The sequence below is a fragment of the Erythrolamprus reginae genome, chromosome 1 (genome assembly GCF_031021105.1).
Source record: "Erythrolamprus reginae isolate rEryReg1 chromosome 1, rEryReg1.hap1, whole genome shotgun sequence".
Taxonomy (NCBI): Eukaryota; Metazoa; Chordata; class Lepidosauria; order Squamata; family Dipsadidae; genus Erythrolamprus; species Erythrolamprus reginae.
In genome coordinates, this window is record NC_091950.1 from 389,397,632 (window position 1) to 389,422,858 (window position 25,227).

General features: G+C 43.1%; 1 protein-coding gene across 4 annotated transcripts in view; it reads right to left on the reverse strand.

The window, feature by feature from the left end:
* The window catches only part of NCOA1 (nuclear receptor coactivator 1), a 426,703-nt gene that overhangs the window by 41,708 nt on the left and 359,768 nt on the right, over positions 1–25,227 (reverse strand). For all 4 annotated transcript variants that reach the window (XM_070734872.1, XM_070734876.1, XM_070734874.1 and 1 more), the window contains exons 8-12: positions 24,803–24,982; positions 21,014–21,109; positions 18,391–18,531; positions 11,657–11,804; positions 6,379–7,720 (exon numbers count right to left, since the gene is read on the reverse strand). In XM_070734872.1, the coding sequence (XP_070590973.1) occupies positions 6,379–7,720; positions 11,657–11,804; positions 18,391–18,531; positions 21,014–21,109; positions 24,803–24,982 (1,907 nt within the window). The remainder of the gene's footprint in view (positions 1–6,378; positions 7,721–11,656; positions 11,805–18,390; positions 18,532–21,013; positions 21,110–24,802; positions 24,983–25,227) is intronic.

Consider the following 25,227-nt stretch of genomic DNA (forward strand, 5'->3'; position numbering starts at 1 on the left):
AGCTTAGAGCCTCCCTTAAAACTCAGATAAAACTTTTGTGATTAAAAGAAAATCATGCCCTATAGGTTTATTCAACATTGATATCCGTGGACCCATATCAGCTACAAATACACATTGATTATGATGTTGGTCATTAGCAAATGTAAAATAAAAATTTCAGGTTCAAATTATTAAATGTAGGAGCACCCAATCTGAAAATTTTGTTTTTAATAAGGACTTCTTAATGTATTCTGTTTTTTTAATATTGGATCTGTAGATTGTACTGTTTGTTGGAAGCCGCTCCGAGTCCTTGGACAGCGGCGACATACAAATCTAATGAATGAATGAATGAATGAATGAATGAATGAATGAATAAATAAATAAATGTAATATGCTTAATCAAGTCAGCTTACAATGGTTACATAACTTTATTACATTTGTAAAATGAAAGATAAAAAGTACTATTTAGAAGAAGAGAGAGAAGAAAAAAGAAAGAAGAATAAAGACAAAAGTGCAAAAAAAAGTACAGAAATTATTTCCAATTTATTTTAAAGCAGTATAAGTATAAATATAAATTAACTTCTTAATCTATCTTTACAGTATTGCTTACATTCATGTCATATCTAATTTTTCTGATTATCAAAATTATATATCATAAATTCATTTTTCTGTTTCATGCAAAAACGTCAATGAGGGTTTTCCAATAAGCATTAAACTTGGACAATATCTAATATCTACCATAATTAAAACTGTCAATTAGGCCATCTCAGCAATATCCATCATTTTCACCATCCACTCTTCCATTGGGATAAAAAAAATCAGCTTATAAATTAAAACTATTTCTAGAGCAAGCGATTTACTTGATTTTCAGATGGCCTTCTCTGAGAGTGATGAGGAATACTATTCAGTCTTACTGCCATCTTCGATAACTACTCATATTTATAAAACATTATAAAAATCTGGACATTCTTTTGCATTCTTCAGCACCATCTCCTCATGTGAGACAGAGCCAAATCAAGCAATTTTGCATGCTCCAAGTAACTGAGAACCATTTGCCAAAAATCTCTGAACCTTGGGTAACTCTCAGTTACCAGGGAGCTTGAGTGTTGCCCCAAAATATATTGGCAATGTAAAAATTTGCAGTTATTCATCCTGCCCATCTAAGATTGTAATGGAAGCTTTCTTTTGGAGTTGGCACACGACTAAAGAGGTACCTTGAAATAGAGGAGTTTTATCTCATTCACTTAAATTCAAGATTCTCCCCTTCCCAATTTTTTGCAAAGATTCAAATTTTTCTAAATATTAAAATCCAATCTTCATATGTGTATGTATTCAGGCACAACAGGGAAACCACAATAAAGAAGATCCTGTCTGCTTAAATTATTCAATTTGTTACAAAAACTACATCTAAAATGCATGGTTACCATCCACAGGTTTCATCTAGAAGCCCTTTCTGTCTGTAGTATATTGTGTTAGAGCCATTGTCTCCACTGAACCACAACATGTATTGTTTTAATTTTGACCTTGGAATGGAGAGTTTATTTGACAGAAGCCCTCCCTCCTCAGTCAAAACTATGGCATTCATTTTAGCCAGGCCCAAGACAGCATCAAGGTTACTAATTATTGGCGAATTATAATTTGTGTGAAATCCAGAATTCTGTTTTTTTAAAAAAAATCTGAAACACAACACAAACTAAAGCTTCATGGTGGGCATAGAAAGAAGAATTCCCAACTGTTCATAGTCCCAACTCTGGCATTTAAATATACAGTGATCCCCCCGTTTATTGCGTCCCCGACCATTGCGAACAGGGTACTTCGCGATTTTTCAACCCGGAAGTCAAAATACCATCTACGCATGCGTGCCCGTTTTTTCTATGGGCACGCATGCGTTGATGGCAACCGGGAGATCAGCTGCTGGGCGGCTTCCCTGGGTCTTCCCCCTCTTGCTGGCGTCAGCGAGGAGTTTCCCCACCGCCCACGCAAACTCCTCGCTGCCGCTCGCCCGCCCTTCGCCTGCCCACGCCGTTCGCTCCCCCTCTTGCTGGCGGGAGGGCGAGAAGCCCTCCCCAGCACCCGCTCGCCCGCCCTTCACCGCTCGCCCGCCCTTCGCCCTGGCCGCTTCTTCCCAGCGGAGAAATTCCAGCCCCCACCTGGTCCCGCCCGATCCTCCTCCCTGAGGCAGCTCGCCCTCCCATGGCCGCTTCCTCCACCCTCCATTGCAAGCCCTCGCCACCGCAGCCAACGCGCGCTGCGATCTTCAAACCCGGCTCCTTTCGGCCCAGCATCCCGGGCCAAGCAGCTGCCTTCCGTGACTGAGCCTGGCTCGCCCGGAAGATCGTAGCGCGCGTTGGCTGCAGCGGCGAGCGAAGCCAAGCCGGCAGCAATGTCGCCGCCGCTGCAGCCAACGCGCGCTACGATCTTCCGGGCGAGCCAGGCTCAGTGACGGAAGGCAGCCGCTTGGCCCGGGATGCTGGGCCGAGAGGAGCCGGGCTTGATCCGCTGAGCCTGGCTGGCCCGGAAGATCGTAGCGCGCGTTGGCTGCAGCGGCGGCGACATTGCTGCCGGCTTGGCCATTGCAAGCCCTCGCCACCACAGCCAACGCGCGCTGCGATCTTCAAGCCCGGCTCCTTTCGGCCCAGCATCCCGGGCCAAGCAGCTGCCTTCCGTCACTGAGCCTGGCTGGCCCGGAAGATCGTAGCGCACGTTGGCTGCAGCGGCGAGCGAAGCCAAGCAGGCGCGCCGTTTTCCGCTGACTCCTAAAGCGGGGAAGTTCGCCCGGAGTCAGCGTAGAACGGCGCAACTGTTTTAAAACGATCGGAGCTTTCCAATGAGTCCCGAAGACAAACGGCAAACTTCTGCGTTTGTCTTCGGGACTCATTGGAAAGCCGCGCGGGTGTTTTAAAACAACCCCGCCGACATGGGGGGCTTGCTAGCACCCCCCCAAACCCGGGTTGGGGGTTCGGGGGGGTGCTAGCGAGCCCCCCATGTCAGCGGCGATGTTTTAAAACAGCCGCCCCGCCCCCCAATCTTCGGCTCCTCGCTAGCGCTGCGGAAGTTAAAAACACCATCTGCACATGCGCAGATGGTGTTTTTACTTCCGCAGCGCTACTTCGCGAAAACCTGCTCGTTGCGGGGGGTCCTGGAACGGAACCCTCGCAACGAGCGGGGGATCACTGTACACCTGCCTCTGATAAAAGCAGGTAAATAATAAGTAAATATATTAAGCTATCATGTAGCTGTTTAGACAAATATTGTTTCTATTAATTTATTTCCCCTTTATAAGTTTACACACTGTTGGCCAAGGCTCTGTCTTGTTACCAATATGCTGACTATGTTCCACACTTCACAAACTTGAACCTCCACATTTTGAGCTACAATAATTCTTGGGATCACTAACTCATACTAGCTGAAGTGTAAGAAAAGGGGCTTGTACTGATTGGAATGCCTCTACTCCAGTGAACCTTTTTTCCCTCGGGTTCCCTTAGACTCTCCACGATTGACCTCTCCAGGTTCCTAAGTGGCCAGTAAGGGGTGTACATAAGTGCACTGGTGTGCCTTTCGTCCCCTGTCCAATTGTCTTTCCTTTCTCTCACTTATCATATATATTTTCTTTCTTTCATATATCCTCTCCTCTAAGTTCACTTTTACCCTTATATATATTACTACATGTCTATTTTTCTTCCTATGTATTTGAGTATTGGACAAATGAATAAATAAAATAAATAAATGAATAAGAGCATGCACACAGGCTATCACACATGCACGAGTGCCCACATCAATAATTCAATGCCTGGGGAGGGTGAAAACAGCTGCCCCCGACCTCCAAGGGCCCTCTGGTTGCCTGTTTCCTAACTTCTGGTGGGCCCAGGAGACTCATGTTTCTCCCTCCCCAGGCTCCAAACATCCCCTCCCCTCTGGAGGCTCTCCAGAGCCAAAGACACCCTCCCAGAGCCTCTGTGTGAGCCAAAAATCAGTTGGCCAGCACACACATGCATGTTGGAGCTGAGCTAGGACAATGGCTCGTGTGCAGCAGATACGGCTCCACGTGCCACCTGTGGTATCCGTGCCATAGAAACATAGAAGACTGACGGCAGAAAAAGACCTCATGATCCATCTAATCTGCCCTTATACTATTTTCTGTATTTTATCCTAGGATGGATATATGTTTACCCCAGGCATATTTAAATTCAGTTACTGTGGATTTATCAACCACGTCTGCTGGAAGTTTGTTCCAAGGATCTACTACTCTTTCAGTAAAATAATATTTTCTCATGTTGCTTTTGATCTTTCCCCCAACTAACTTCAGATTGTGTCCCCTTGTTCTTGTGTTCACTTTCCTATTAAAAACACTTCCCTCCTGAACCTTATTTAACGCTTTAATATATTTAAATGTTTCGATCATGTCCCCCCTTTTCCTTCTGTCCTCCAGACTATACAGACTGAGTTCATGAAGTCTTTCCTGATACGTTTTATGCTTAAGACCTTCCACCATTCTTGTAGCCCGTCTTTGGACCCGTTCAATTTTGTCAATATCTTTTTGTAGGTGAGGTCTCCAGAACTGAACACAGTATTCCAAATGTGGTCTCACCAGCACTCTATATAGCGGGATCATAATCTCCCTCTTCCTGCTTGTTCGCCATGACTGCCCTAGTCCATCCCCCATCTTGCCAAGCATGGATAGGGAGAGGACATGAACTTTACTCAACTGAACAAAATTCCCAGATTGTACCAGTAAATAAGATCGAAACAGGTGTTGTGTGCAGCCAGCCCATAAACCAAAAAGAACATTTGATACTGACTAGCAAGAATGCTCAGAGATAGAAATCATATTATGGGAATTAAATTAAGCTATTAAAAAAAAAAAAAACAGAACAAGTTTTGATGGGAGAATCTGATAATGGTACTTTTCTTTCAGGAACAGAGAGGTTGACCGCACCATTTTCTCTGGTGTTACTCAAATTTCTTTCTTTCCACTTGCATAAGCTAAGCTTTCCCATACAAACTTTCTGCTTCTTACTCAAGAATATATTGCTCAACGACTACTTCATTTAAAAAACAGCAGGTAAATATTTTAAGAATAAGGAAGATCAGTCAATCCTTCTGTATTATTATCTTTGCAGTTTCCACAAATTATCTAGGCTTACTACAGTAATGGGTTCCTGGCCGGTACGGGCCACTCTATAGAGTGGAAGTGAAAATGGAGCTGCGCTTGTGTGATTGGCGGGTGGGTGGGCACGCCCGCATGAGATTTGGCTTCTGCACATGCGCAGGAAACCAAATCTCGCACGAGGACACTGGCACACGTGAAATTTCACCAATTTTCCGCAGTTTTTTTGCTTCCGCCCACAAGGACAGCTTAATCAATCCAAATACTGATTAAGTAACAAATAAACTAAACTCCTGTATTCTGATGAGAGAAGCCTTAAGGAAAGAATAAAAATCTGGAGATTCCTTTGAGAGAGAGAATTGCGTAGGAGCCCTGGTGGTGCAGTGGTTACAATGCAGTATTGCAGGCTAATTCTGCTGACTGTCAGGGGTTCAATCCTGACTGGTTCAAGATTGATTCAGTGTTCCATCTTTCGAGGTTGGTAAAATAAGGCCCCAGATTATTGGGGGCAATATGCTGACTCTGTAAACCGCTTAGAGAATCTAAATACTATTGCTATTACTATTGTTCATTCTAGCCCATTGCTTCCCAAACTCTATTTGGCCATGCCCCACCTAAGCATCTCTGAAATCCTGATGCCCCCCAATGACATATAATTCTAAATATTCAGAAAGTGAACTACTATACATGCAATGGAAGCCTAAAAGGCCATTAACTTGGTTTAAACAAGATTCCAATTGCCCCCATTAAAAATTGCCCCCGAGTCTACGGAGAGGGGCGGCATACAAATCCAATAAAATAAAATAAATAAATAATAAATAATAAAAATCAAATTGCCCCCCACCCCTGTAGAGCATGGGCCCATGTTGGGAATCATGGTTCTAGCCCTTTAAACTCTGGTTTTAAAAACAAATGCTTTCTAAACCTTGTTGGAGCTTGCTAAGAAAGTGAGAACACGGATTCATTTTGCAGACTAAACCAGCAGAGAGCTTACTTTCATAAAACAAGTGTTACAGACTCTATATTTTTTGTGTGTAGGTCTTCGCCAGAGTTCTGAAATACATATACAATGCCCTATTCTTCCTCATTCTACAGATATAGTTTAGGCCTGACATAATCTGTGATTCCTTGCCAAACTAGGTACTCTGGAATATATCAACTTAATAGTTCAGTAAGTTGCTGAATTTTAGCCAAGGAGAATCATAAATTAGCAGCATCAGCGGAAAGTAAATTACATAAGAAATGGAAAATGTATTGTTCGCAGAAAATTAATTTGAATTTTAAAAACTCACCTGTCCCTGTGGCTGTAGCTTCACGTCCTCTTGAGGGGAGGGCTTAGGGGGTGGCGCCACAGGTGCATTACAAGGATCCAATTGCTCTGGGTTTTCTTTCACCTTCACATCCTCTAGGCTCAAGGAAGGGTTAGATGCTAGTTCTTTATCATCCTGGTCAAGCAGATAGCGAAGGAGCTGATGGTCCTTTGAATCTTTCTTCTTCATTGCATCTGTCTCCAGACGGATGTCAGGGGTCCCCGGAGCCTGGCTCTGTGGTGCAACAGCAGCAGCTGTACCACCAGGCATGCCATCTTTCTTATCGTGCTCCATGGAGAGGGTGGCGATATCAGAAGGGCTGCCCTCCTGGAGGAGCCGATGTAAGATCTTATGTCTCTCGGTGAGGGAACTGTGGGAGGAAGGGCATGCGCTGCCCACAGGGTGCCCAGAAGCTGGGGTCCCTGATGCACCCGTACAAGACAAGGGCTCTTTGCAACTGGTATCTGCATCCACGTGCCGTAACTGCTCTTGGGCCGTGGAAGCCAAGAGCTGGACTAGTTTGTGGCTGGTAGCCTGCAAACACTTGCTGTCACCCTCCGAGAGTCTGTCACCGCCATGCAGCAAGCTAGAATCCAAGGGCTTGCTGTCGTTGGCGCTGTTATCAGGGTGGGTCATGCTGCAAAGAATGGAGGACATCTCCTTGCTGTCTTTCGGCTCTGTTTTCACGGGCGGCATGTTCATTCTGCTGGGGGAGTTCTGATTGCTCAGCTGACGCAGGACAGGAGGGGGTGTGGAGTAGCCCATTGGAGGGCTAGGCCCATCAGTCAATCCCTGCATGGAGTTTAACGGGGTGCCTGGATAGGGCCTGTTGCTGACAGCACTGCTGCCACCGCAACTGCCCATCATGCCCACCGGGGAATGCGTGTGGGGCATAGTAGGAGAGAACGGGTTGCTTGGCATTCGGGGCCGATGCGCAAGTCCAGGGCTTACTCGATGCCTGGGAGACATAAACTGTGGCGGGGTGACCCCAGGACTGTTCATTGGAGAGCTACTGATGTTTATAGCATGGGCGCTGCTCGGAGGACCAGCTTGTCCCTGGCTTAAGGCAACATTAGGTCCCATCTGGCTTCCCGGCGAACATCCGTAATTGGTTTGGGCGGTAGCAGCATTGCTACTGCCGTGCAGGCTGGATCCTGATGGGTGGTTTGTGTTGGCTGTTAACATGCTACCATTGGAGGGAGGGAGAGGCGTTGGCAGGGGTACACCCTGACCTGGAGAAATGCTGGGATTCAGCGAGGGGCTGACACGGGGAAGAGGCATTGCAGGGTTAGTGTTCTCTTGAGGCGAAAGGGCACTGTGTTCTCTGGATCAAGAAAAGAAGGAAAAAATGCAGTTGGTGGAGGAAGCCAATACAATCCCCCATCCATGTCAGAAGAACTTGATCAGTTTATGCTGTGTCCTTTCAATTTCATTTATATACATATATACGTACATATACGCAGTGTACACACACACACACACACACACACACAGGGAAAGAGAGATAGTGCATATATACATAGTGTGTGTTTGTGTTTGTGTGTAGGAAGAAAAAGTAAAGCTTTGCTGGCTTCTTTTGAGAGAGGAAATAAAAAACGGCTAGTATTATACAATGGTAGCTCTACCTACAAACGCCTCTACTTCTGAACTTTTCTAGATAAGAACCGGGTGTTCAAGATTTTTTTGCCTCTTCTCAAGAACCATTTTCCACTTACAAACCCAAGCCTCTGAAACTTGCAACTGGGAAAGGCAGGGAGAAGCCTCCGTGGGGCCTCTCTAGGAATCTCCTGGGAGGAAACAGGGCTGGAAAAGGCGGGGAGAAGCCTCGGTGGGGCCTCTCTAGAATCTCCTGGGAGGAAACAGGGCCCCCACCCTCCCTGTGGTTTCCCCAATTGCACGCATTATTTGCTTTTACATTGATTCCTATGGGAAAAATGGCTTCTTCTTACAAATTTTTCTACTTAAGAACCTGGTCACGGAATGAATTAAGTTCGTAAGTAGAGGTCCCACTCTATATGTATTTTCTTTTATGCGTAGGCCTGGCTACCATGATAAATACTCCAAAAGGGCTCCAATTCAGGAATCAAAAGCCCAAACACAAACCTCCCACTCATTCATTGTCCTGTTCCTCAAAAAGTGAAGGAAAGCCTTCAAAACATTCAGGTCTCGACTTCTGTTCATGATGGTATCAAAGCCAGAACTATTCTTGGTAGGTTTTGTTGACATCCAAGTCCTCTCACCCTGCCAAAACTGTTCATGTCAGCTTTGACTCCCAGCCATAAAATAATGGCCATTCTTTGAGTTGCAACTTTCCATCCACAAACTGTAGCTCTCTCTCCATTAAATAACATGCATCTGGGCCCTGCAGTCCTTCATATAGCTCTGGGAGTAATTATTTTTTCAAGGATGTAAACCAGCTAGGTCAAATAACTGCATAAAAAGAAATTAGTATATCAAATTAGCAGCATGTGAAGGCAATTAAGAACGTGTCAATGTGCAAATTCATCTTAACAAAGTAAAGGAAAATATGTAGCAAGTTGGAAAAAATTGAAGTAATGAAGGAAGAATGGCCCGGCAGATCTTATTCCTATATCTGGAAGTTTTGTGTTATTTTTGTATGAGTTTCTATACAAAACTTGCAATACTCTGTACTTGTACTTCTACAGAGTTTCTACAGAGTAATAACTTTTCCGTATCAGAACCTGAAAGTAAAGCACTAAGAATGAACACAGGTAATATTTGGACCTCCTTCTTATGCTATTAGATGTTAGCAAATACTTCAAAAGAAAAGGATTTAGGGGTAGTGATTTCTGACAGTCTCAAAATGGGTGAACAGTGCAGTCAGGCAGTAGGGAAAGCAAGTAGGATGCTTGGCTGCATTGCTAGAGGTATAACAAGCAGGAAGAGGGAGATTATGATCCCGCTATATAGAATGCTGGTGAGACCACATTTGGAATACTGTGTTCAGTTCTGGAGACCTCACCTACAAAAAGATATTGATAAAATTGAACGGGTCCAAAGACGGGCTACAAGAATGGTGGAAGGTCTTAAGCATAAAACGTATCAGGAAAGACTTAATGAACTCAATCTGTATAGTCTGGAGGACAGAAGGAAAAGGGGGGACATGATCGAAACATTTAAATATATTAAAGGGTTAAATAAGGTCCAGGAGGGAAGTGTTTTTAATAGGAAAGTGAACACAAGAACAAGGGGACACAATCTGAAGTTAGTTGGGGGAAAGATCAAAAGCAACATGAGAAAATATTATTTTACTGAAAAAGTAGTAGATCCTTGGAACAAACTTCCAGCAGACGTGATAGATAAATCCACAGTAACTGAATTTAAACATGCCTGGGATAAACATATATCCATCCTAAGATAAAATACAGAAAATAGTATAAGGGCAGACTAGATGGACCATGAGGTCTTTTTCTGCCATCAGACTTCTATGTTTCTATGTTTCTATGTTTCTATGTTAGTAGCATAAGAGCATTGCCGTATTTTTTGAAGTATAAGACACACAGTAGTTTTGGGGGAGGAAAATAGGGAAAATAATTTGCTTACCAGATATTCATCTGGCTAGCGTCCTTAGTCTGGTCAGCTACAGCATATTATTTTATCCCCTTGTTAGGGCTTTTAAAAAAACATTATTTGGAGAGAGTAACAAGGGAAGAGCTTGCAAGCCAGTAAGAGCTGGGAACATCATTAGCACCTGAAAAGAAACATTCGGAGCAAGTAGAGCAATTTTTAAAAAACCTGCAAAGACTTAGGGCTTGGAAAATATTCTTTGCAGAAAGAGCTTGCAAGCTGGTAAGAGCTGGAAAGGTTGTTAGCACATTGTTAGGACCTGGTTAGGGCTGGAAAAAAAAAGTATTTGGAGCAAATTAGAGCAATGAAAAAAACCCTGCAAAGACTTAGGGCTTGGAAAACATTCTTCACAGAGAGAAACAATGGAAGAGCCTACAAGGTAAGAGCTGGGAAGATCATTGGCAGCTAGTTAGGGCTGGGGAAAAAAGCTACACTCAGATTCTAAAACACCCAAATTATCAGGCACTTTTGGGGAGGAAAAAGGTGCATCTTATACTCTGAAAAAATACGGTATATGCTAATAAGAAATGAGGCTATGTAGAAAAAACATGCTGGAAGTTCCATTGGCAGGTCTTCATTTGGACAACTTTGCATCTTGTTTCTGTCCTGCTTTACATACTGCTAGTTTGAAGGTGTTGCAAAAGAAGCAACAGCTTGTTTGAACAGGCTATTTCATGACGTATTCCTCAATGCATTCTCTTGCTATGTAACCAAAATATTCCCCCCCTTCCCCCATCTCCAATGGAAAACAGAAGTAAGCTAAGAAAGTATTTCTTAAGCTTGAGAGAAGGAGAGAGAGAGAGAGAAAAGATTCCAAAGAAAGATTCGGCATCTGTTTTTTTTCCATTACTCTTTGAAGACATGGCTTTGTTGAGATTAGAGAATCCTGATTAAGATAACTTTGCCCTGTCCAGTGAAGTTACTAGCTCATGGATCGTCTCAAAGGTCAGGCACAAACCAGCTTCAAGAGGCAGAAAGCCAAAAAAAAAAAGGGGGGGGGGGTTGGCTTTTTTCTTTCATTTGTACTTCTAACATCCTTGCAACATACAGAGAAGGCAGCTCAGTCTGCAGATTACATAGCACAAGATCACAAGCACAAGATATAGCAGTGATAGCAAACCTTTTTCCCCTCGAGCGAGCATGTGCGCTAGCATGCATGCGCAAGTGCCCATACCCATAATTCAATGCCTGGAGAGGGTCAAAACAGCTTTCCGTGCCCCCCCCCTCCCGGAGGTCTGTTTCCCAACTTCTGGAAGGCCCAGTAGGATTGTGTTTCGCCCTCCCCAGATTCCCAAGGCTGCCCTGGAGCCGGGGGAGGGTAACCCCCCCAGAGGCTCTCTGGAAGCAAAAAATGCCCTGCCAGAGCCTCTGTGCAAGCCAAAAATCAGCTGGCCGGCACACCCATGCACGTTGGAGCCGAGCTAGGGCAACAGCTCACGTGCCAACAGATATGGCTTTTTGTGCCACCTATGCCATAGGTTCACCGTCACTGGTATATCATATAATAGTGTGACACTTTAAAAAATGCATTCTGTATATATGTTGAATTGTACACTTACACAGGAAGAGACTGAATCCTTCCCAAAGAAGCTTGCTGTCTACGAGAGACGGGTGGAGAGAAAAATAGAGGCGATGGCATACCCAGTGAACCCTGGGAACTTTCAGGACTTACCTTTCAATTATATGAATGCCCATGATGAAGGGGTGCATTTCTGGACTTTGAGGGCAGCAAAGTTTGCACTTGGTGTGAGCACTCAGCACAGTCCCGTCACTAAGTGTGAATCGGTAAGATGGGCTGAAGGCCGTGCCCCGTGTCATCACTGAGCAGGAACAGAAAGGGAAGGGGGAGGAAATAAAAAGTATCTTAAAGGTTAGGATGATTTGCCTCCTTGTGTTGCTAGCAATATTTGTGAAGCAGCAGAGGTAGGCAATCCACAAGTTATGCACATACCACATGCCCCTCTGAACACACAAAAAGCATGTCTCAAACATTCAACAGCAAATTCCCATTTTTGATAGCAATATCATGTGGGGTTTTTATAGTTTTGCCTTTCAATAGAGTCAAAATATGTTTTTTTAAAAATCAAGCACCTTAAACATTATATATACCTTTTAAATTGCAAAAGGCAAGTAATGGTGGGGAGGCTGTTTAGAAATCCTATCTTGCATAGAATCACATGAGCATAGAAGCAGAAACATAGAAGATTAAAGGCAGAAAAAGATCTCATGGTCCATCTAGTCTGCCCTTATACTACTTCCTGTATTTTATCTTAGGATGGATATATGTTTATCCCAGGCATGGTTAAATTAAGTTACTGTGGATTTACCAAACCACGTCTGCTGGAAGTTTGTTCCAAGCATCTACTACTCAAATTCTAGCTTGCTGGAATAAAGATGGCTTTTAGTCACACTTGTGGCATACCGAGCCAAAATGTGCCCAGACTAATCAGTTCTGTCCTTGCTATTAGCAGGGACTCCTGCATGAGAGACAGAGAAGTTTAAGATATGCAAATGCTGATTAAAAAAGGATCATAATTATTTATAAGAGGAGTAAATGTTTGGAGAAAGAAATGAAAATGGTTGTGTATAAGACAGTGCTTCCTATTGTGTGTTATACAAAAGTGAGACATATCAGAAGAAACATAAATGTTGAATTCAGTAGGAATATGATACTTGAAAGTATGTAAGAGTATGTGTGGTAAACCAACAAAGAGGATCAAAGATGAATGAGGGTAAAAAAGTACAGTCAGAATACAAAAGGGAGTGACCAATATCAAAATAAATTAAGAGTGTTTGGTCTTTTAAAGAAAAGTAATGAGTTGGTAGAATATTGTTACAAAACAGTTGGGTTTGCAATATATAAACCAGCTAACAATGAATATTTGTTTGTATTGAAGTACTATAGCTTTGACGTAGTGCTGCAAATTGCCATAAGAGGGAGCCAGAAAGCATGATTCTCTCTCTCTGCTGTCTCCGTTCTTTCTGCTGATTCACTGTGACTGATGTAGTAAGCACTGTGTTAGTTGATGTATTTGTAAGCCGTAATGTATGTCTGATATGTACGACAAAGACGGGCTTGTAATATTATTATTGTATTGAGAGTTATTGACTGATTTGAATGTGAATGACTGGACTGTTTAACTTGACTGTGCTATTTCTAAATGTAAACACTATTTTATATACTTTAATGTATCTGCCTTGTATGACTGAATAATTGCTTATATCTCCTGGATATCCCATGTTTTTCTCTGTGTATGTCCTTGATAACTCAAGGGTTCTGCACACTCCTTAAAATATATAAAGAATGAATGAGTTAAGGAGAAGGAGAAAACTACAGAAGCCATGGTTTGAAAGAGTTTAGAAGATCCTTTTTAAAAGGTATAAAAAAGAAAGGCATTTTAAAGCAATATATGAATGAAGAATGGTGTGCCAGACTAGAAATGTATGATGAACAACAACAATAAATTGTTTGGGTATAAACAAGATACTGTTATACTTTGTTTTCTTGTCCTTATCTCATGGTTATTTTGTATACTATTTCTCACATCTTTTATGCGCCTGCCTAACACTGGTTATCCCCCCCACCAAAAAACCCCAGTAGGATGGGTATGTACTTATGCATGTAAGCATGCATGTAAAAAAAATTTCAAGCCCTGAAAAATCTAAAAGCAGTGGGCTGAAAAGTCCAACCCTGCCCATTCAGTGACCTTGTTGCATCACCAGCATGTATCCTACAGCTCCTAGAGGCCTAAAAAAAGGAAGAAAAGGTGCACTTCACTGCTATGAATTGCAGCATTTTCTTTTTTGCTACATAAAGCTTTACTACAGTTTAGTATTTTATGTGTCCTTATATTACAATTCTGAGCTTGCTGACTTTCAACTCCCATTTTATAAATCGGGGAAATGAAACTGAAGCAGTAAATTGTCAAGTTGAACAGGAATTTGAACACAATGCCGCAGAATTCTTTATTAGCCAAGTGTGATTGGACACACAAGGAATTTGTCTCCGGTATACACTGAGAGCTTATCACTAGAGATAAATTATTTGTGCATCCAATCACACTTGGCCAATAAAGATTTCTGTTCTGTTCCATTCCTATCCCTACTCCTATTTCTACTCCCAACTCTACTCTACTCTATTCTATTCACAAGTATCTCGAAAGATAAAGAGAGCTTTTAATTTTTCTCCCTCCAAAATTTCTAAATGGATGGATCTTTAAACAACTTTCACCCATTTTATGAAATTTTGACACCCCCCCCACCTACCCCAAGATTATTGTAGTACCAACCAGGGTGAGTGCTGACTTATCTCGCTAATAGTTTATTTCCTCTTGCACCACATGGCTATGCTGCGTGGTTGTGTGCGTACTTTGTGCCTGAATGTGCAGTAGCAAAAATTCCACCCCACCCAAAAAAAGCCAAAAACAAGATGGCGACACATACACAGCACCAGAAACTCGGCTTTTATGCATGCGCAGAAGAAAAAAAAACCCAGGGAATTTTGTTTTAAATGCATTTTTTAAAAAAGGATGGCAGTGCCCACAGAACTAGCACTGACTGAACTGGTTCCGTGACGTCATCGTTGTCACGCTGAATATTGACAGCCCCAGAGACATTCAGTAATTAAATAGTTAACTGTGTGTGCTTTATTAAGATCCTCCTATTATGATGCAATATCCTGCCACATCTAACCTCACATCCTTCTTCTTCATGCTCTTTTGCTTCATTCTCCATTATACTTCTATCATGTGAAGACGTTTTTTATTATGTTGTCCATCAAGACATGTTTATTTTCTACTTTTATAATAAAAGAAATCTTGCTTTGAAACAAATGAATGGGCTCTCATCCATCACCTCCGCGGTGGGTTAATGTTCAAACGGACATTAATCATTTACAAACCGTGACAATCGTGACATCACCAGCAGTTTGCTACCAGTTCAGGCAAACCAGCCTGAACTGGGAGGAACCTACCCCTGGTACCAACCCTCTTCCCTCAAAAAGTTGCACAGCCCTGTTTCAGTGAGAAACCATCAACCATCTCCTTCTGAAAGTCCTATGGAAATTAACATGTCAAAAACCTCAGGGGATTTTCATAAACAATTTAATCCTTTTAGCAGAGAAATAACTCTTTCAGCCCCATCTTATAAGGAGATACAATTTTACTGATTCACGTTTCAAGGGTGTTGTAAGATGATAAACATCTTTACACTTTACTTTAGCACTTAGGAAAATTACTAATGTAAAAGCCAAGAATGCTCATCACCTACTGACATTTTATCTCAAATTTTCTGGGAGGCTCTGCCTGCCTCTTTCTCTTCTGTCAAGCTAATGTTTGAGAATTGTTAGACAGGCTTTCCCCAAAGGAGCTTTACGGGCTCGTTGGGAGTCAGAACTTATCTTCCCTGATCTAATTCAAGATTCAAACGAGCACACCAATTCTACATAAAAAGATGAAAGTTGCAGAGATTTTGGTAATTTTCTTTCCACTTTGGGATCAATGAAGCAGCCAAGCTTTGGATAACTTGGCCTGTTTGCTTCAGTTGTCACTTCCTGGCAAAAAAAAAAGGCTTTGGGTTAGCACACCATCCCTATGCTTGGGTCCAGTGGTCTTATAGAACAGATTGCTAGAAGAACGTAAAGATAGCTAGTAGTTTAGAGAAAGGTAGCTAGTAGCCCATAGGAAATCTACTTTCCTCTGAACCAGTGGTGGGCACCTACAGATACAGTCAGGTATGCAGAACTGGTAGAAAAAATTTGGTCAGGTATGCAGAACCAGTAGAAAAAAAATGATTCCCCCCTCCCTTATTTTTCCCTTTTGGGCGTTGGGTAGGTTTTTTCTATCACAGTAAATGAGGTTGAATGCAGTGTTCCCTCTAATTTTTTGGGGGGGTGGGTGGAAAAGTATAGTGTTTATTTATAAATAAATAAATAAATAAATAAATAAATAAATAAATAAATAAATAAATAAATAAATGAACGAACGAACGAACGAACGAACGAACAAACAAACAAACAAACAAACAAATAAAAAACCCACCCTGTTTTGCCTCAGAGAATTTCAAAATAAAATACTGTACTGTGTGTCTATAACAGTGAGCTCATAATAGGGCAACTCTATCAATATCAAAATAGTTGACCTAGTTTCAAACTAGATTTTGATTTTCTTTCTCTCTTCCTTAATCCCATTCTTTTTCTTTTTCTTTTCCTTCCTCTCTTTTTTCTATCTGTTTCTCTCTCTTCCTCTCTCTCTCCTTCCCTCTCACTCTTTCCCTCTCAGCTTCTGGGCAGGTTTGGAAAACTCTGAGTTGATGATGATTTTTAAGTGAGCGATTGCTCACTGCTCAGCTTAGAGGGAACTATGGTTGAATGTATATAATTTTAGAAGAGCTGTGCGTGTGTGCGTGTACATACACATAGAATTTATATAGTAGATAATGTATATTTTTATGTGCCTGGGTGTAATATGTATGTAATTCATAGAATTAAATACAGTGATCCCCCGCTCGTTGCGAGGGTTCCGTTCCAGGACCCCCCGCAACGAGCGGGTTTTCGCGAAGTAGCGCTGCGGAAGTAAAAACACCATCTGCGCATGTGCAGATGGTGTTTTTACTCCCACAGCGCTAGCGAGGAGCCGAAGATTGGGGGCGGCGCGGCTGTTTGCCGCCGGCATGGAGGGCTTCCTAGCAGCCCCCCAAACCCGGGTTGGAGGTCCGGGGGGCGCTGGCTCTCGCCGCTTTCGAGCTGAATCCGGGAGCGAATTCGCTCCCGGATTCAGCTCGAAAGCGGCGAGAACGAACGGCAAGGAACCGCTTTTCCACGCCGTTCATTCTCGCCGCTTTCGAGCTGAATCCGGGAGCGAATTCGCTCCCGGATTCAGCTCGAAAGCGGCGAGAACGAACGGCAAGGAACCGCTTTTCCACGCCGTTCATTCTCGCCGCTTTCGAGCTGAATCCGGGAGCGAATTCGCTCCCGGATTCAGCTCGAAAGCGGCGAGAATGAACGGCGTGGGCGGGCGAAGGGCGGGCGGCAGCGAGGAGTTTGCGTGGGCGGTGGGGAAACTCCTCGCTGACGCCAGCAAGAGGGGGAAGACTCAGGGAAGCCGCCCAGCAGCTGATCTCCCGGTTGCCATCTACGCATGCGTGCCCACGGGCACGCATGCGTAGATGGTATTTTGACTTCCGGGTTGAAAAATAGCGAAGTACCCTGTTCGCAATGGTTGGGGACGCAATAAACGGGGGATCACTGTAGTACATTTTGGATGTTCAGTAATAGTAAATAGATGAGCAGTGTGGTCGGGCAGTAGGAAAAGCAAGTAGGATGCTTGGCTACATAGCTAGAGGTATAACAAGCAGGAAGAGGGAGATTGTGATCCCGCTACATGGAGCGCTGGTGAGACCACATTTGGAATACTGTGTTCAGTTCTGGAGACCTCACCTACAAAAAGATATTGACAAAATTGAACGGGTCCAAAGACGGGCTGCAAGAATGGTGGAAGGTCTTAAGCATAAAACGTATCAGGAAAGACTTAATGAACTCAATCTGTATAGTCTGGAGGACAGAAGGAAAACGGGGGACATGATCGAAACATTTAAATATGTTAAAGGGTTAAATAAGGTCCAGGAGGGAAGTGTCTTTTATAGGAAAGTGAACACAACAACAAGGGCACACAACCTGAAGTTAGTTGGGGGAAAGATCAAAAGCAACGTGAGAAAATATTATTTTACTGAAAGAGTAGTAGATCCTTGGAACAAACTTCCAGCAGACGTGGTTGGTAAATCCACAGTAACTGAATTTAAACATGCCTGGGATAAACATATATCCATCCTAAGATAAAATACAGGAAATAGTATAAGGGCAGACTAGATGGACCATGAGGTCTTTTTCTGCCGTCAGGATATATCCATCCTAAGATAAAATACAGGAAATAGTATAAGGGCAGACTAGATGGACCATGAGGTCTTTTTCTGCCGTCAGGATATATCCATCCTAAGATAAAATACAGGAAATAGTATAAGGGCAGACTAGATGGACCATGAGGTCTTTTTCTGCCGTCAGTCTTCTATGTTTCTATGATAGGGCAATTGTATCTCTTTGAGACAAGGCGAGACCAGGCACCCTAACCCTAACCCAAACCCTTGACGTGACGTCAAGTTGGGTACTTTTAAGCCAGTCACATGACCTTTAAGCCACCCCCGATCATATGACTGTCAAGCCACTCCTACCTGGTCACATGGCTGGCAAGCCACACCCACAATTTTTTTTGCAGCTCTTCACTGCTCTGAACTACCAGCAATGTTTCCTCTGGCAGCATGTGCCACCTTCCTTTTTTAACAACTGTATTTTCACTCTGAAAAGTCCTCATCCAACAAACACGAAGGTGTGTTCAAACACAGAAGCCTTCTTACCTTCCTGAAACAGCTGCTTGGCGTAAGACGGCTCCCTGCCCTGAGGCTGGAAGAAAGCATAGATGCATTTTCTCACTAAATCCTCCCAGCCAGTCCGGCCTGCTGCTCTCAGGGAACTGGTATCAATGGAGATGATTTTACCTGTGTGCAGTGAATGGAAACAAAGACACTAGACCTAGGAATCTAAAGCAGAGCAGTTACAAGAATAATATTCAATATATATTGCACGTTCTACACCTGTCCATTAGTTGTAAACTGCACTTGGTTCCTCAGCCTGTTATTTCTTTTTCAACTGTTAATTTTTCATTATTTAAAAATTGTTTAAGCTGCCTTGAATGCTCTGTTTTTAGATGTGTAAAAGGTACACAAACCTAAAGAAACATGACAGATAAATGAAACTGCCACTTATAACTTTGTTTATGATTGCCACTTATGTAAATAGGCTTTCTTCTAATAAAACCATCATGTGAACTATCCAAATCTCTCCTGCTCTCTTAAAAGATATCTATTGCTGATCATTATTTGTAAATTAGTTCTGCAAAACCCTTGAAATGCTATTTTTCTCTCTTACATATATGAAATCACCAACTATAACTCCTTTTAATTCCTGGTCTGCAAGGGACGAGTCCAAATGGCAAAATCTACACGTGAAAACTAAACAGGCTTATATTTAACTATATTTAACTTAAAGTCCATTTGGGTTGAGGCAGTAGGTAAGTCACAAAAAATGCCGTTGTTATGTATTCATTCATCAGATTTATACGCTTCCCACGTCTAAATGACTGACCTTCTTGCCTCCCCTACCTTCATAACTCTCAATCGTATGCATTACATACTTTTACTGAAATGCATGGAAGAACAGTAGAGATATAAAATGAATAATGTTAAAATGTTAAAGTTACTCGGTAACTTATTTCACATCCATAGAGGGCTGAAGATTTGTCTTTTCCCTCCCCTTGCCCATTTTCACTGGCTCCACATTTTTAATGGAATTGTGGAGCAGGGATTGGCTCCCCCACTCCCCCACCCCACCCCGCATGAGAGGAGAAGGAGGGGAAGGCAGCCTTTGCTTCCTGATGCTTCAGGTTGGAGCTTACGCTCACCCTGCTCGGCTGAAGAGCTGTGGGTGGTGGGGTGGTGATGGGAGACGGGACATGGCTAGACAATGGCCAGATTCTTAGGGCAGGAGAGAAGCCGCATCCACAGACCCTCTTTAAGCGAGCAGCCACCCGCCCTCCAATTGCACCATAGCTGCACTTTGGCGCTCTCCTGAGAGTCTCCCAGCGCATGCACATACTTCTGGCCCTGCCACAGCCAGCCACGAAGTTGCTAGAGGGGGAGAAAGGTCGCCCAAAGGGAAGTCTTGTCTAAAGAAAGCTATGTTGTTGTTGTTGTTGTTGTTATGTCAGTATAACACAGCAAACGAGATCACTATGCTGCATGATGTAGCGGCAAATTATGTTTGCCGATCCCAGTAAAGTGGCCTTTTGCAATTGACAGATGGAGATTTTGTCAATTCCTATGGTTTTCAAATGTCCGCTGAGATCCTTTGGTACTGCGCCCAGTGTGCCAAGTACCACTTGGACCACTTTCACTGGCTTATGCCAGAGTTGTTGCAGCTCCATTTTTAGATCTTCGTATTTCACTAATTTCTCTAGCTGCTTCTCCTCAATTCTGCTGTCTCCTGGGATTGCGATGTCGATGATCCATACTTTCTTTTTCTCCACGATCACAATGTCTGGTGTGTTATGCTTCAGAGTTCGGTCAGTCTGAAGTCTGAAGTCCTACAGTAGTTTTGCTTGCACATTTTCGACCACTTTTTTGGGCTTATCCCACCAGTTCTTTGGCACTGGTAAATGGTAGTTCCGGCACAAGTTCCAGTGGATTATCTGTGCCACAGCATCATGTCTATGCTTGTATTATTATTATTATTGTTGTTGTTGTTGTTGTTGTTGTTGTTGTTGTTGTTGTTAATTAGATTTGTATGCCTCCCCTCTCTGCAGACTCGGGGCGGCTCACAGCAGTGATAAAACAATATACAATAGCAAATCTAATATTAAAGTCTAAAATAACAATTTTACATTAAAAGCCTAAAAACCCCATTATATAAAAAGCATACACACAAACATACCATACATAAAACTACATAGGCAAGGGGAGATGTCTCAGTTCCCCCATGCCTGACGGCAGAGGTGGGTTTTAAGAAGTTTAGGAAAGGCAAGGAGGGTGGGGGCAGTCCTAATCTCTGGGGGGAGCTGGTTCCAGAGGGTCGGGGCCGCCACAGAGAAGGCTCTTCCCCTGGGTCCCGCAACAGAGCAACAAAGAAGCAGCCCTGGCCACATTTCTGTTCAATCGCCGCTATCTTCTCAGGCCAGTTGAGGGAGGGGATGGGGAGGCCAACCAGTAATGGGACAGTGAGCCCAAAAGAACCGCATGCGGCTCTGGAGCCGTAGGTTGCCGACCCCTGAACTAAGAGATCTCCATGGAATTTTCTCTATTTTGGAGGCCGAGATGGCCAAGCAAGTGAATCTTTCTGTTATATCAAAACTGCAGTCTGACAAAATACCCTATGATTTCCAAAGCTTTGCAGCAGCAATTATCTACTTATTTTTCTGAAAGGTACCTGTAGTATCTTGCTTGGTCATGAAAGATTCTGATGTGGTGGGAGCTGTAGGTCGAGGTAATCTTCGTGCAATGCATATTAGGCAGGACTGCAAATCTGTTGTGAATAGAACAAAAAAAAATTGAAGGTTACCGATTTAAATTCCTATGCCACCTCTTTTTATTTTGCGTTTACTTCTTCCGCACTGTCTCCTTCCTCCTTTCCCATATCTTACACGATCATGTTGAGCAGAGAGAATAGAATAGAGAATATAATTCTTTATTGGCCAAGTGTGATTGGACACACAAGGAATTTGTCTTGGTGCATATGCTCTCGGTGTACATAAAAGAAAAAGATACATTTGTCAAAAATCATGTGGCACAACACTTAATGATTGTCATAGGGGTCAATTAAGCAATGAAGAAACAATAAATATTAATAAAAATCTTAGGATACAAGCAACAAGTTACAGTCATACAGTCCTAAGTGGGAGGAAAAGGATGATAGGAATGATGAGAAAAAACTAGTAGAAATAGAAGTGCAGACTTAGTAAAAAGTTGACAGTGTTGAGGGAATTATTTGTTTAGTAGAGTGATGGCGTTTGGGGAAAAAATCTGTTCTTGTGTCTATCATCAGAGCTTTGCTCCCTCCCTCCATCTTCTGTTGTAGTAGATGATTTTGTGGGCTATGCTTAGGTCGTGTTTAAGGCGATGCAGTTCTAAGCTTTCTAAACCTAGGAGTGTAAGTCTAGTTGTGTAGGGTAGTCTGTTGGAGGAGTGGAAGGCTCTTCTAGTAAACTATTTCTGGGCATTTTCTAAAGTGTTTATGTCCAAAAAAAGGTGTGGGTTCCAGACAGATGAGCTGTATTCAAGGATTGGTCTGGCGAAAGTTTTGTATGCTCTGGTTAGTAGTGTGAGATTACCGGAGCAGAAGCTACATAGAATTAGGTTAGCAACCTAATTAGGTTAGCATGAGGGAAGAGGACTTGAGGGGAGGGGGAAATTAGAGAACGGATAGGAGAATGCAAGAGAAAGGCCTCACAAAAGGGAAACTGATGGGATGGGCTTCTCTCGTTTCAAAGGTAGAATAAGACTGGAACAACATCACCGCATTGCTTATCTGTTTTCACTTGGTGAAGAATGAAAACAGTCCCTCTCCAATCACCGTTTAGGAATCATCAGTGGAGCCATGGCTATCCTATCCAGATTCCTAAGAGGTCAGTAAGGGGCGAGTACAAGTGCACTAGAGTGCCTTCCGTCCCCTGTCCTATTGCTCTCCTATATCTCCTATACCTTTCTTCTATTCCTATATCTCTTTTTCTATTCTTTCATTGATATCTTCTATTACTATATCTTTTCTATTCTTTCATTGATATCTTCTATTACTACACCTTCTTTTCTATTCTTTCTTAGATATATTTTACTATGAGTATCTCCTCTATAACCTTCATCATGTATTTTACTATGTGTATATAGATATATACCCACTAAAACCCTCATTGTGTATTGGACAAAATAAATAAATAAAAATAAATAAAATAAAAATAAATAAAATAAATAAACTCTTATTTTTCCCCATTTTGCATGAGCAGCAGCATTGTTCTTCACCGTAACAAGAGCCTATAAACCAACACCCCTCTCAAGTGAAGCCCTCCAGATGTACTGGGCTGGAATTCCCACCATCCTGCACAGATATTGGCAGCCTTCCCCGGGGGAGCGGGAACGATCGCCCAATATATCTCGAGGGGTGCCAGCTTGGGAAAGGTTAAAATTTCGCTTGCAAGAGAAAAGGACTGGCACACTCCCATGTGTATGCCTGTGTTCGTTCCACACTGTTTGGGAGAATTAATTTTAAGGCCATTTGGTTCTGGCAACACTGCAAAATAAAAGGCACTTGCGGAAGCCAACAATTATCAGCTCTGGGCAAAGTATGTGCTCATAAACCCCTCTGTGATTTATTTCTTCCAGTCATGATCTCCTGTGAAAGCTGCAATGGATTAATTCAGCTAATGCACTGGAACGAAATGGCCGTTACGGAGGAATAAGCCCAAAGTGTTCTGCTGGAAAGCCTTGTTGGCATGATGCGCCCGAGGAATAGTACAGATCAAGATCAAGATCCCAATTCGGAATCCGTATCTGCTAAATTATGCATTTGGAATCCAGGCAGATACCCACCCAGCGCAAGGGTGGGGGATTTCAGTAACCACAATATATATTGTGTTCTGTATGTGTGTGTATTCCTGGAAACTGCAAATCACTCGGAGAAAATCAGAGGAGACAAGCTTACTACTGGAGAATAATCAGGGGAGCACTCCAGCTTCACTGATTAGGTAAATGAAGGGTATCATTAACCTACTTCCCTTTCATCTGTTTTAACTTTCAACCGAGATATCACTTTACTCAATTCATTTTGGGGAGAGTGACTTCATCATCACAGTGCTGCTGTTAAAAATTTCAGAATACAGTGGTGCCTCTACCTAAGAACACCTCTACTTACAATAAGTATCGGGTGTTCAAGACTTTTTTTGCTTCTTCTCAAGAACCATTTTCCACTTACAAACTTGAGCCTCCGAAACTGTAACCGGAAAAGGCAGGGAGAAGCCTCCGTGGGAGGTCTCTCAAGGAATCTCCTGGGAGGAAACAGGGCCGGAAAAGGCGGAGAGAAGCCTCCGTGGAGCCTCTCTAGGAATCTCCTGGGAGGAAACAGAGCCTCCACCCTCACTGGAGGACAACTAAATACGCCATAAGTGCTATATATCTACCTATTCATTCTGACTTTGGCTGATTTCTTTGTAATAAGATACTTAACATAATCCAGGAGCACGAATACAGTTTTGCAGCACTACAGAAACAAAAAAGAATCATGTCTGAACAATGTCAAAGATTTAATAGTCTTAGACCTCTAATAGCTTTAATGATGGAAATAGGTTTCTTTTCTACTAAGCTCTGTGAAGGATTATGTTTTAGCATCTTTAGCAAGATGATGCAAAAAGTCCTATATTTTTATATTTATGCAATCAATTACTTCCTCCCTCTGCCAGGACTGGACATATGAAGATATTTCTAATCTTCCCCACCCAAAGTGTGATGCAAATGCAACAGACTGGTGTGAATATAAGTAGCAAGAAGGAGTTGGACTGCGATGGACCTTTCCTTTCCAATGAGGACTAAATTTGCTCATCAGTTGAGTGTGAAATTTGGAAGGTGTGTAGTAAAGTAACATCTGTGGGTTTTACATGTGGAGTTACAGATATCACAATCCCCCTTAAGTCAGCAGGAAATGTTGCAGACAGTATTGGGCTTTTATGGAGTTGCAATCCCCTTGCAATGAGAGTCCTATGGAAGGACAGAAGGAAACCATCTATGGTCTTCATCCTCTTTCTGGTGTACCACGAACCAGCACAGTGATGGCTAACCTTTTTCGGCTCCAAATGCACACGCATGCACACCCATAATGCAATGCACGTGTGACCTCCCCCATGCATGCGTGCATATCCTGGTGTTCTCCCGTGCGTGTGTGTGTGACTGTGCGTGCACCCATGACCCCCCCGTGTGTGTGCAAGTGCCCCATCCCCGTGCAACGCCTGCACGTGTGGCATGCACACGCATCTCCTGAATGTGCCCTGCCCATGCGTGGCAGAGACCTAAAAACCTGTTGGCTGGTGGGATGTGGCATGTGCGGCATGTGCGGCAAAGCTGAGCTGGGGCGGCGGCTCGCATGCCTGCAGAGAGGGCTCTACGTGCCACCTGTGCCACAGGTTCGCCATCATGGAACTAGCCCTTTCCCACCTCCAAATCCAGCAGTCTTTACCTTCACCTTCTTCTTTGATCAGTTTTGGCTGAGACACTGTGAAGCACTGCATAACCTCGTATCGCTGGCGGGCCTCTTGGTTCTCCGCACCTGGCTCATCTGGGGGACGGATCAGCATCCTGCAGTTGAAGGTGTGACTGTTGCGTCGAGTGGATTCTTGGGGCCAAGGAACTCCATTAACTGCAGATGCACATGGGATAGAATAAAGACGCTTCTTGGAGGGTTTTGAAAAAGGGAATGTGCAGAAATCAGAATTTGGAAACTGAGATTAATACAGCTTTGCCCAAACGCCAATAAATATAAGAAACCATTATAATGAGCCAAAGCCAAAATATTTCTGTTTATTTATGGTAGAAACCATTTATACCACACTATTACCCATTACAGATACTCTGACATGAACTCAGATGGCAAAGACCAGGAAG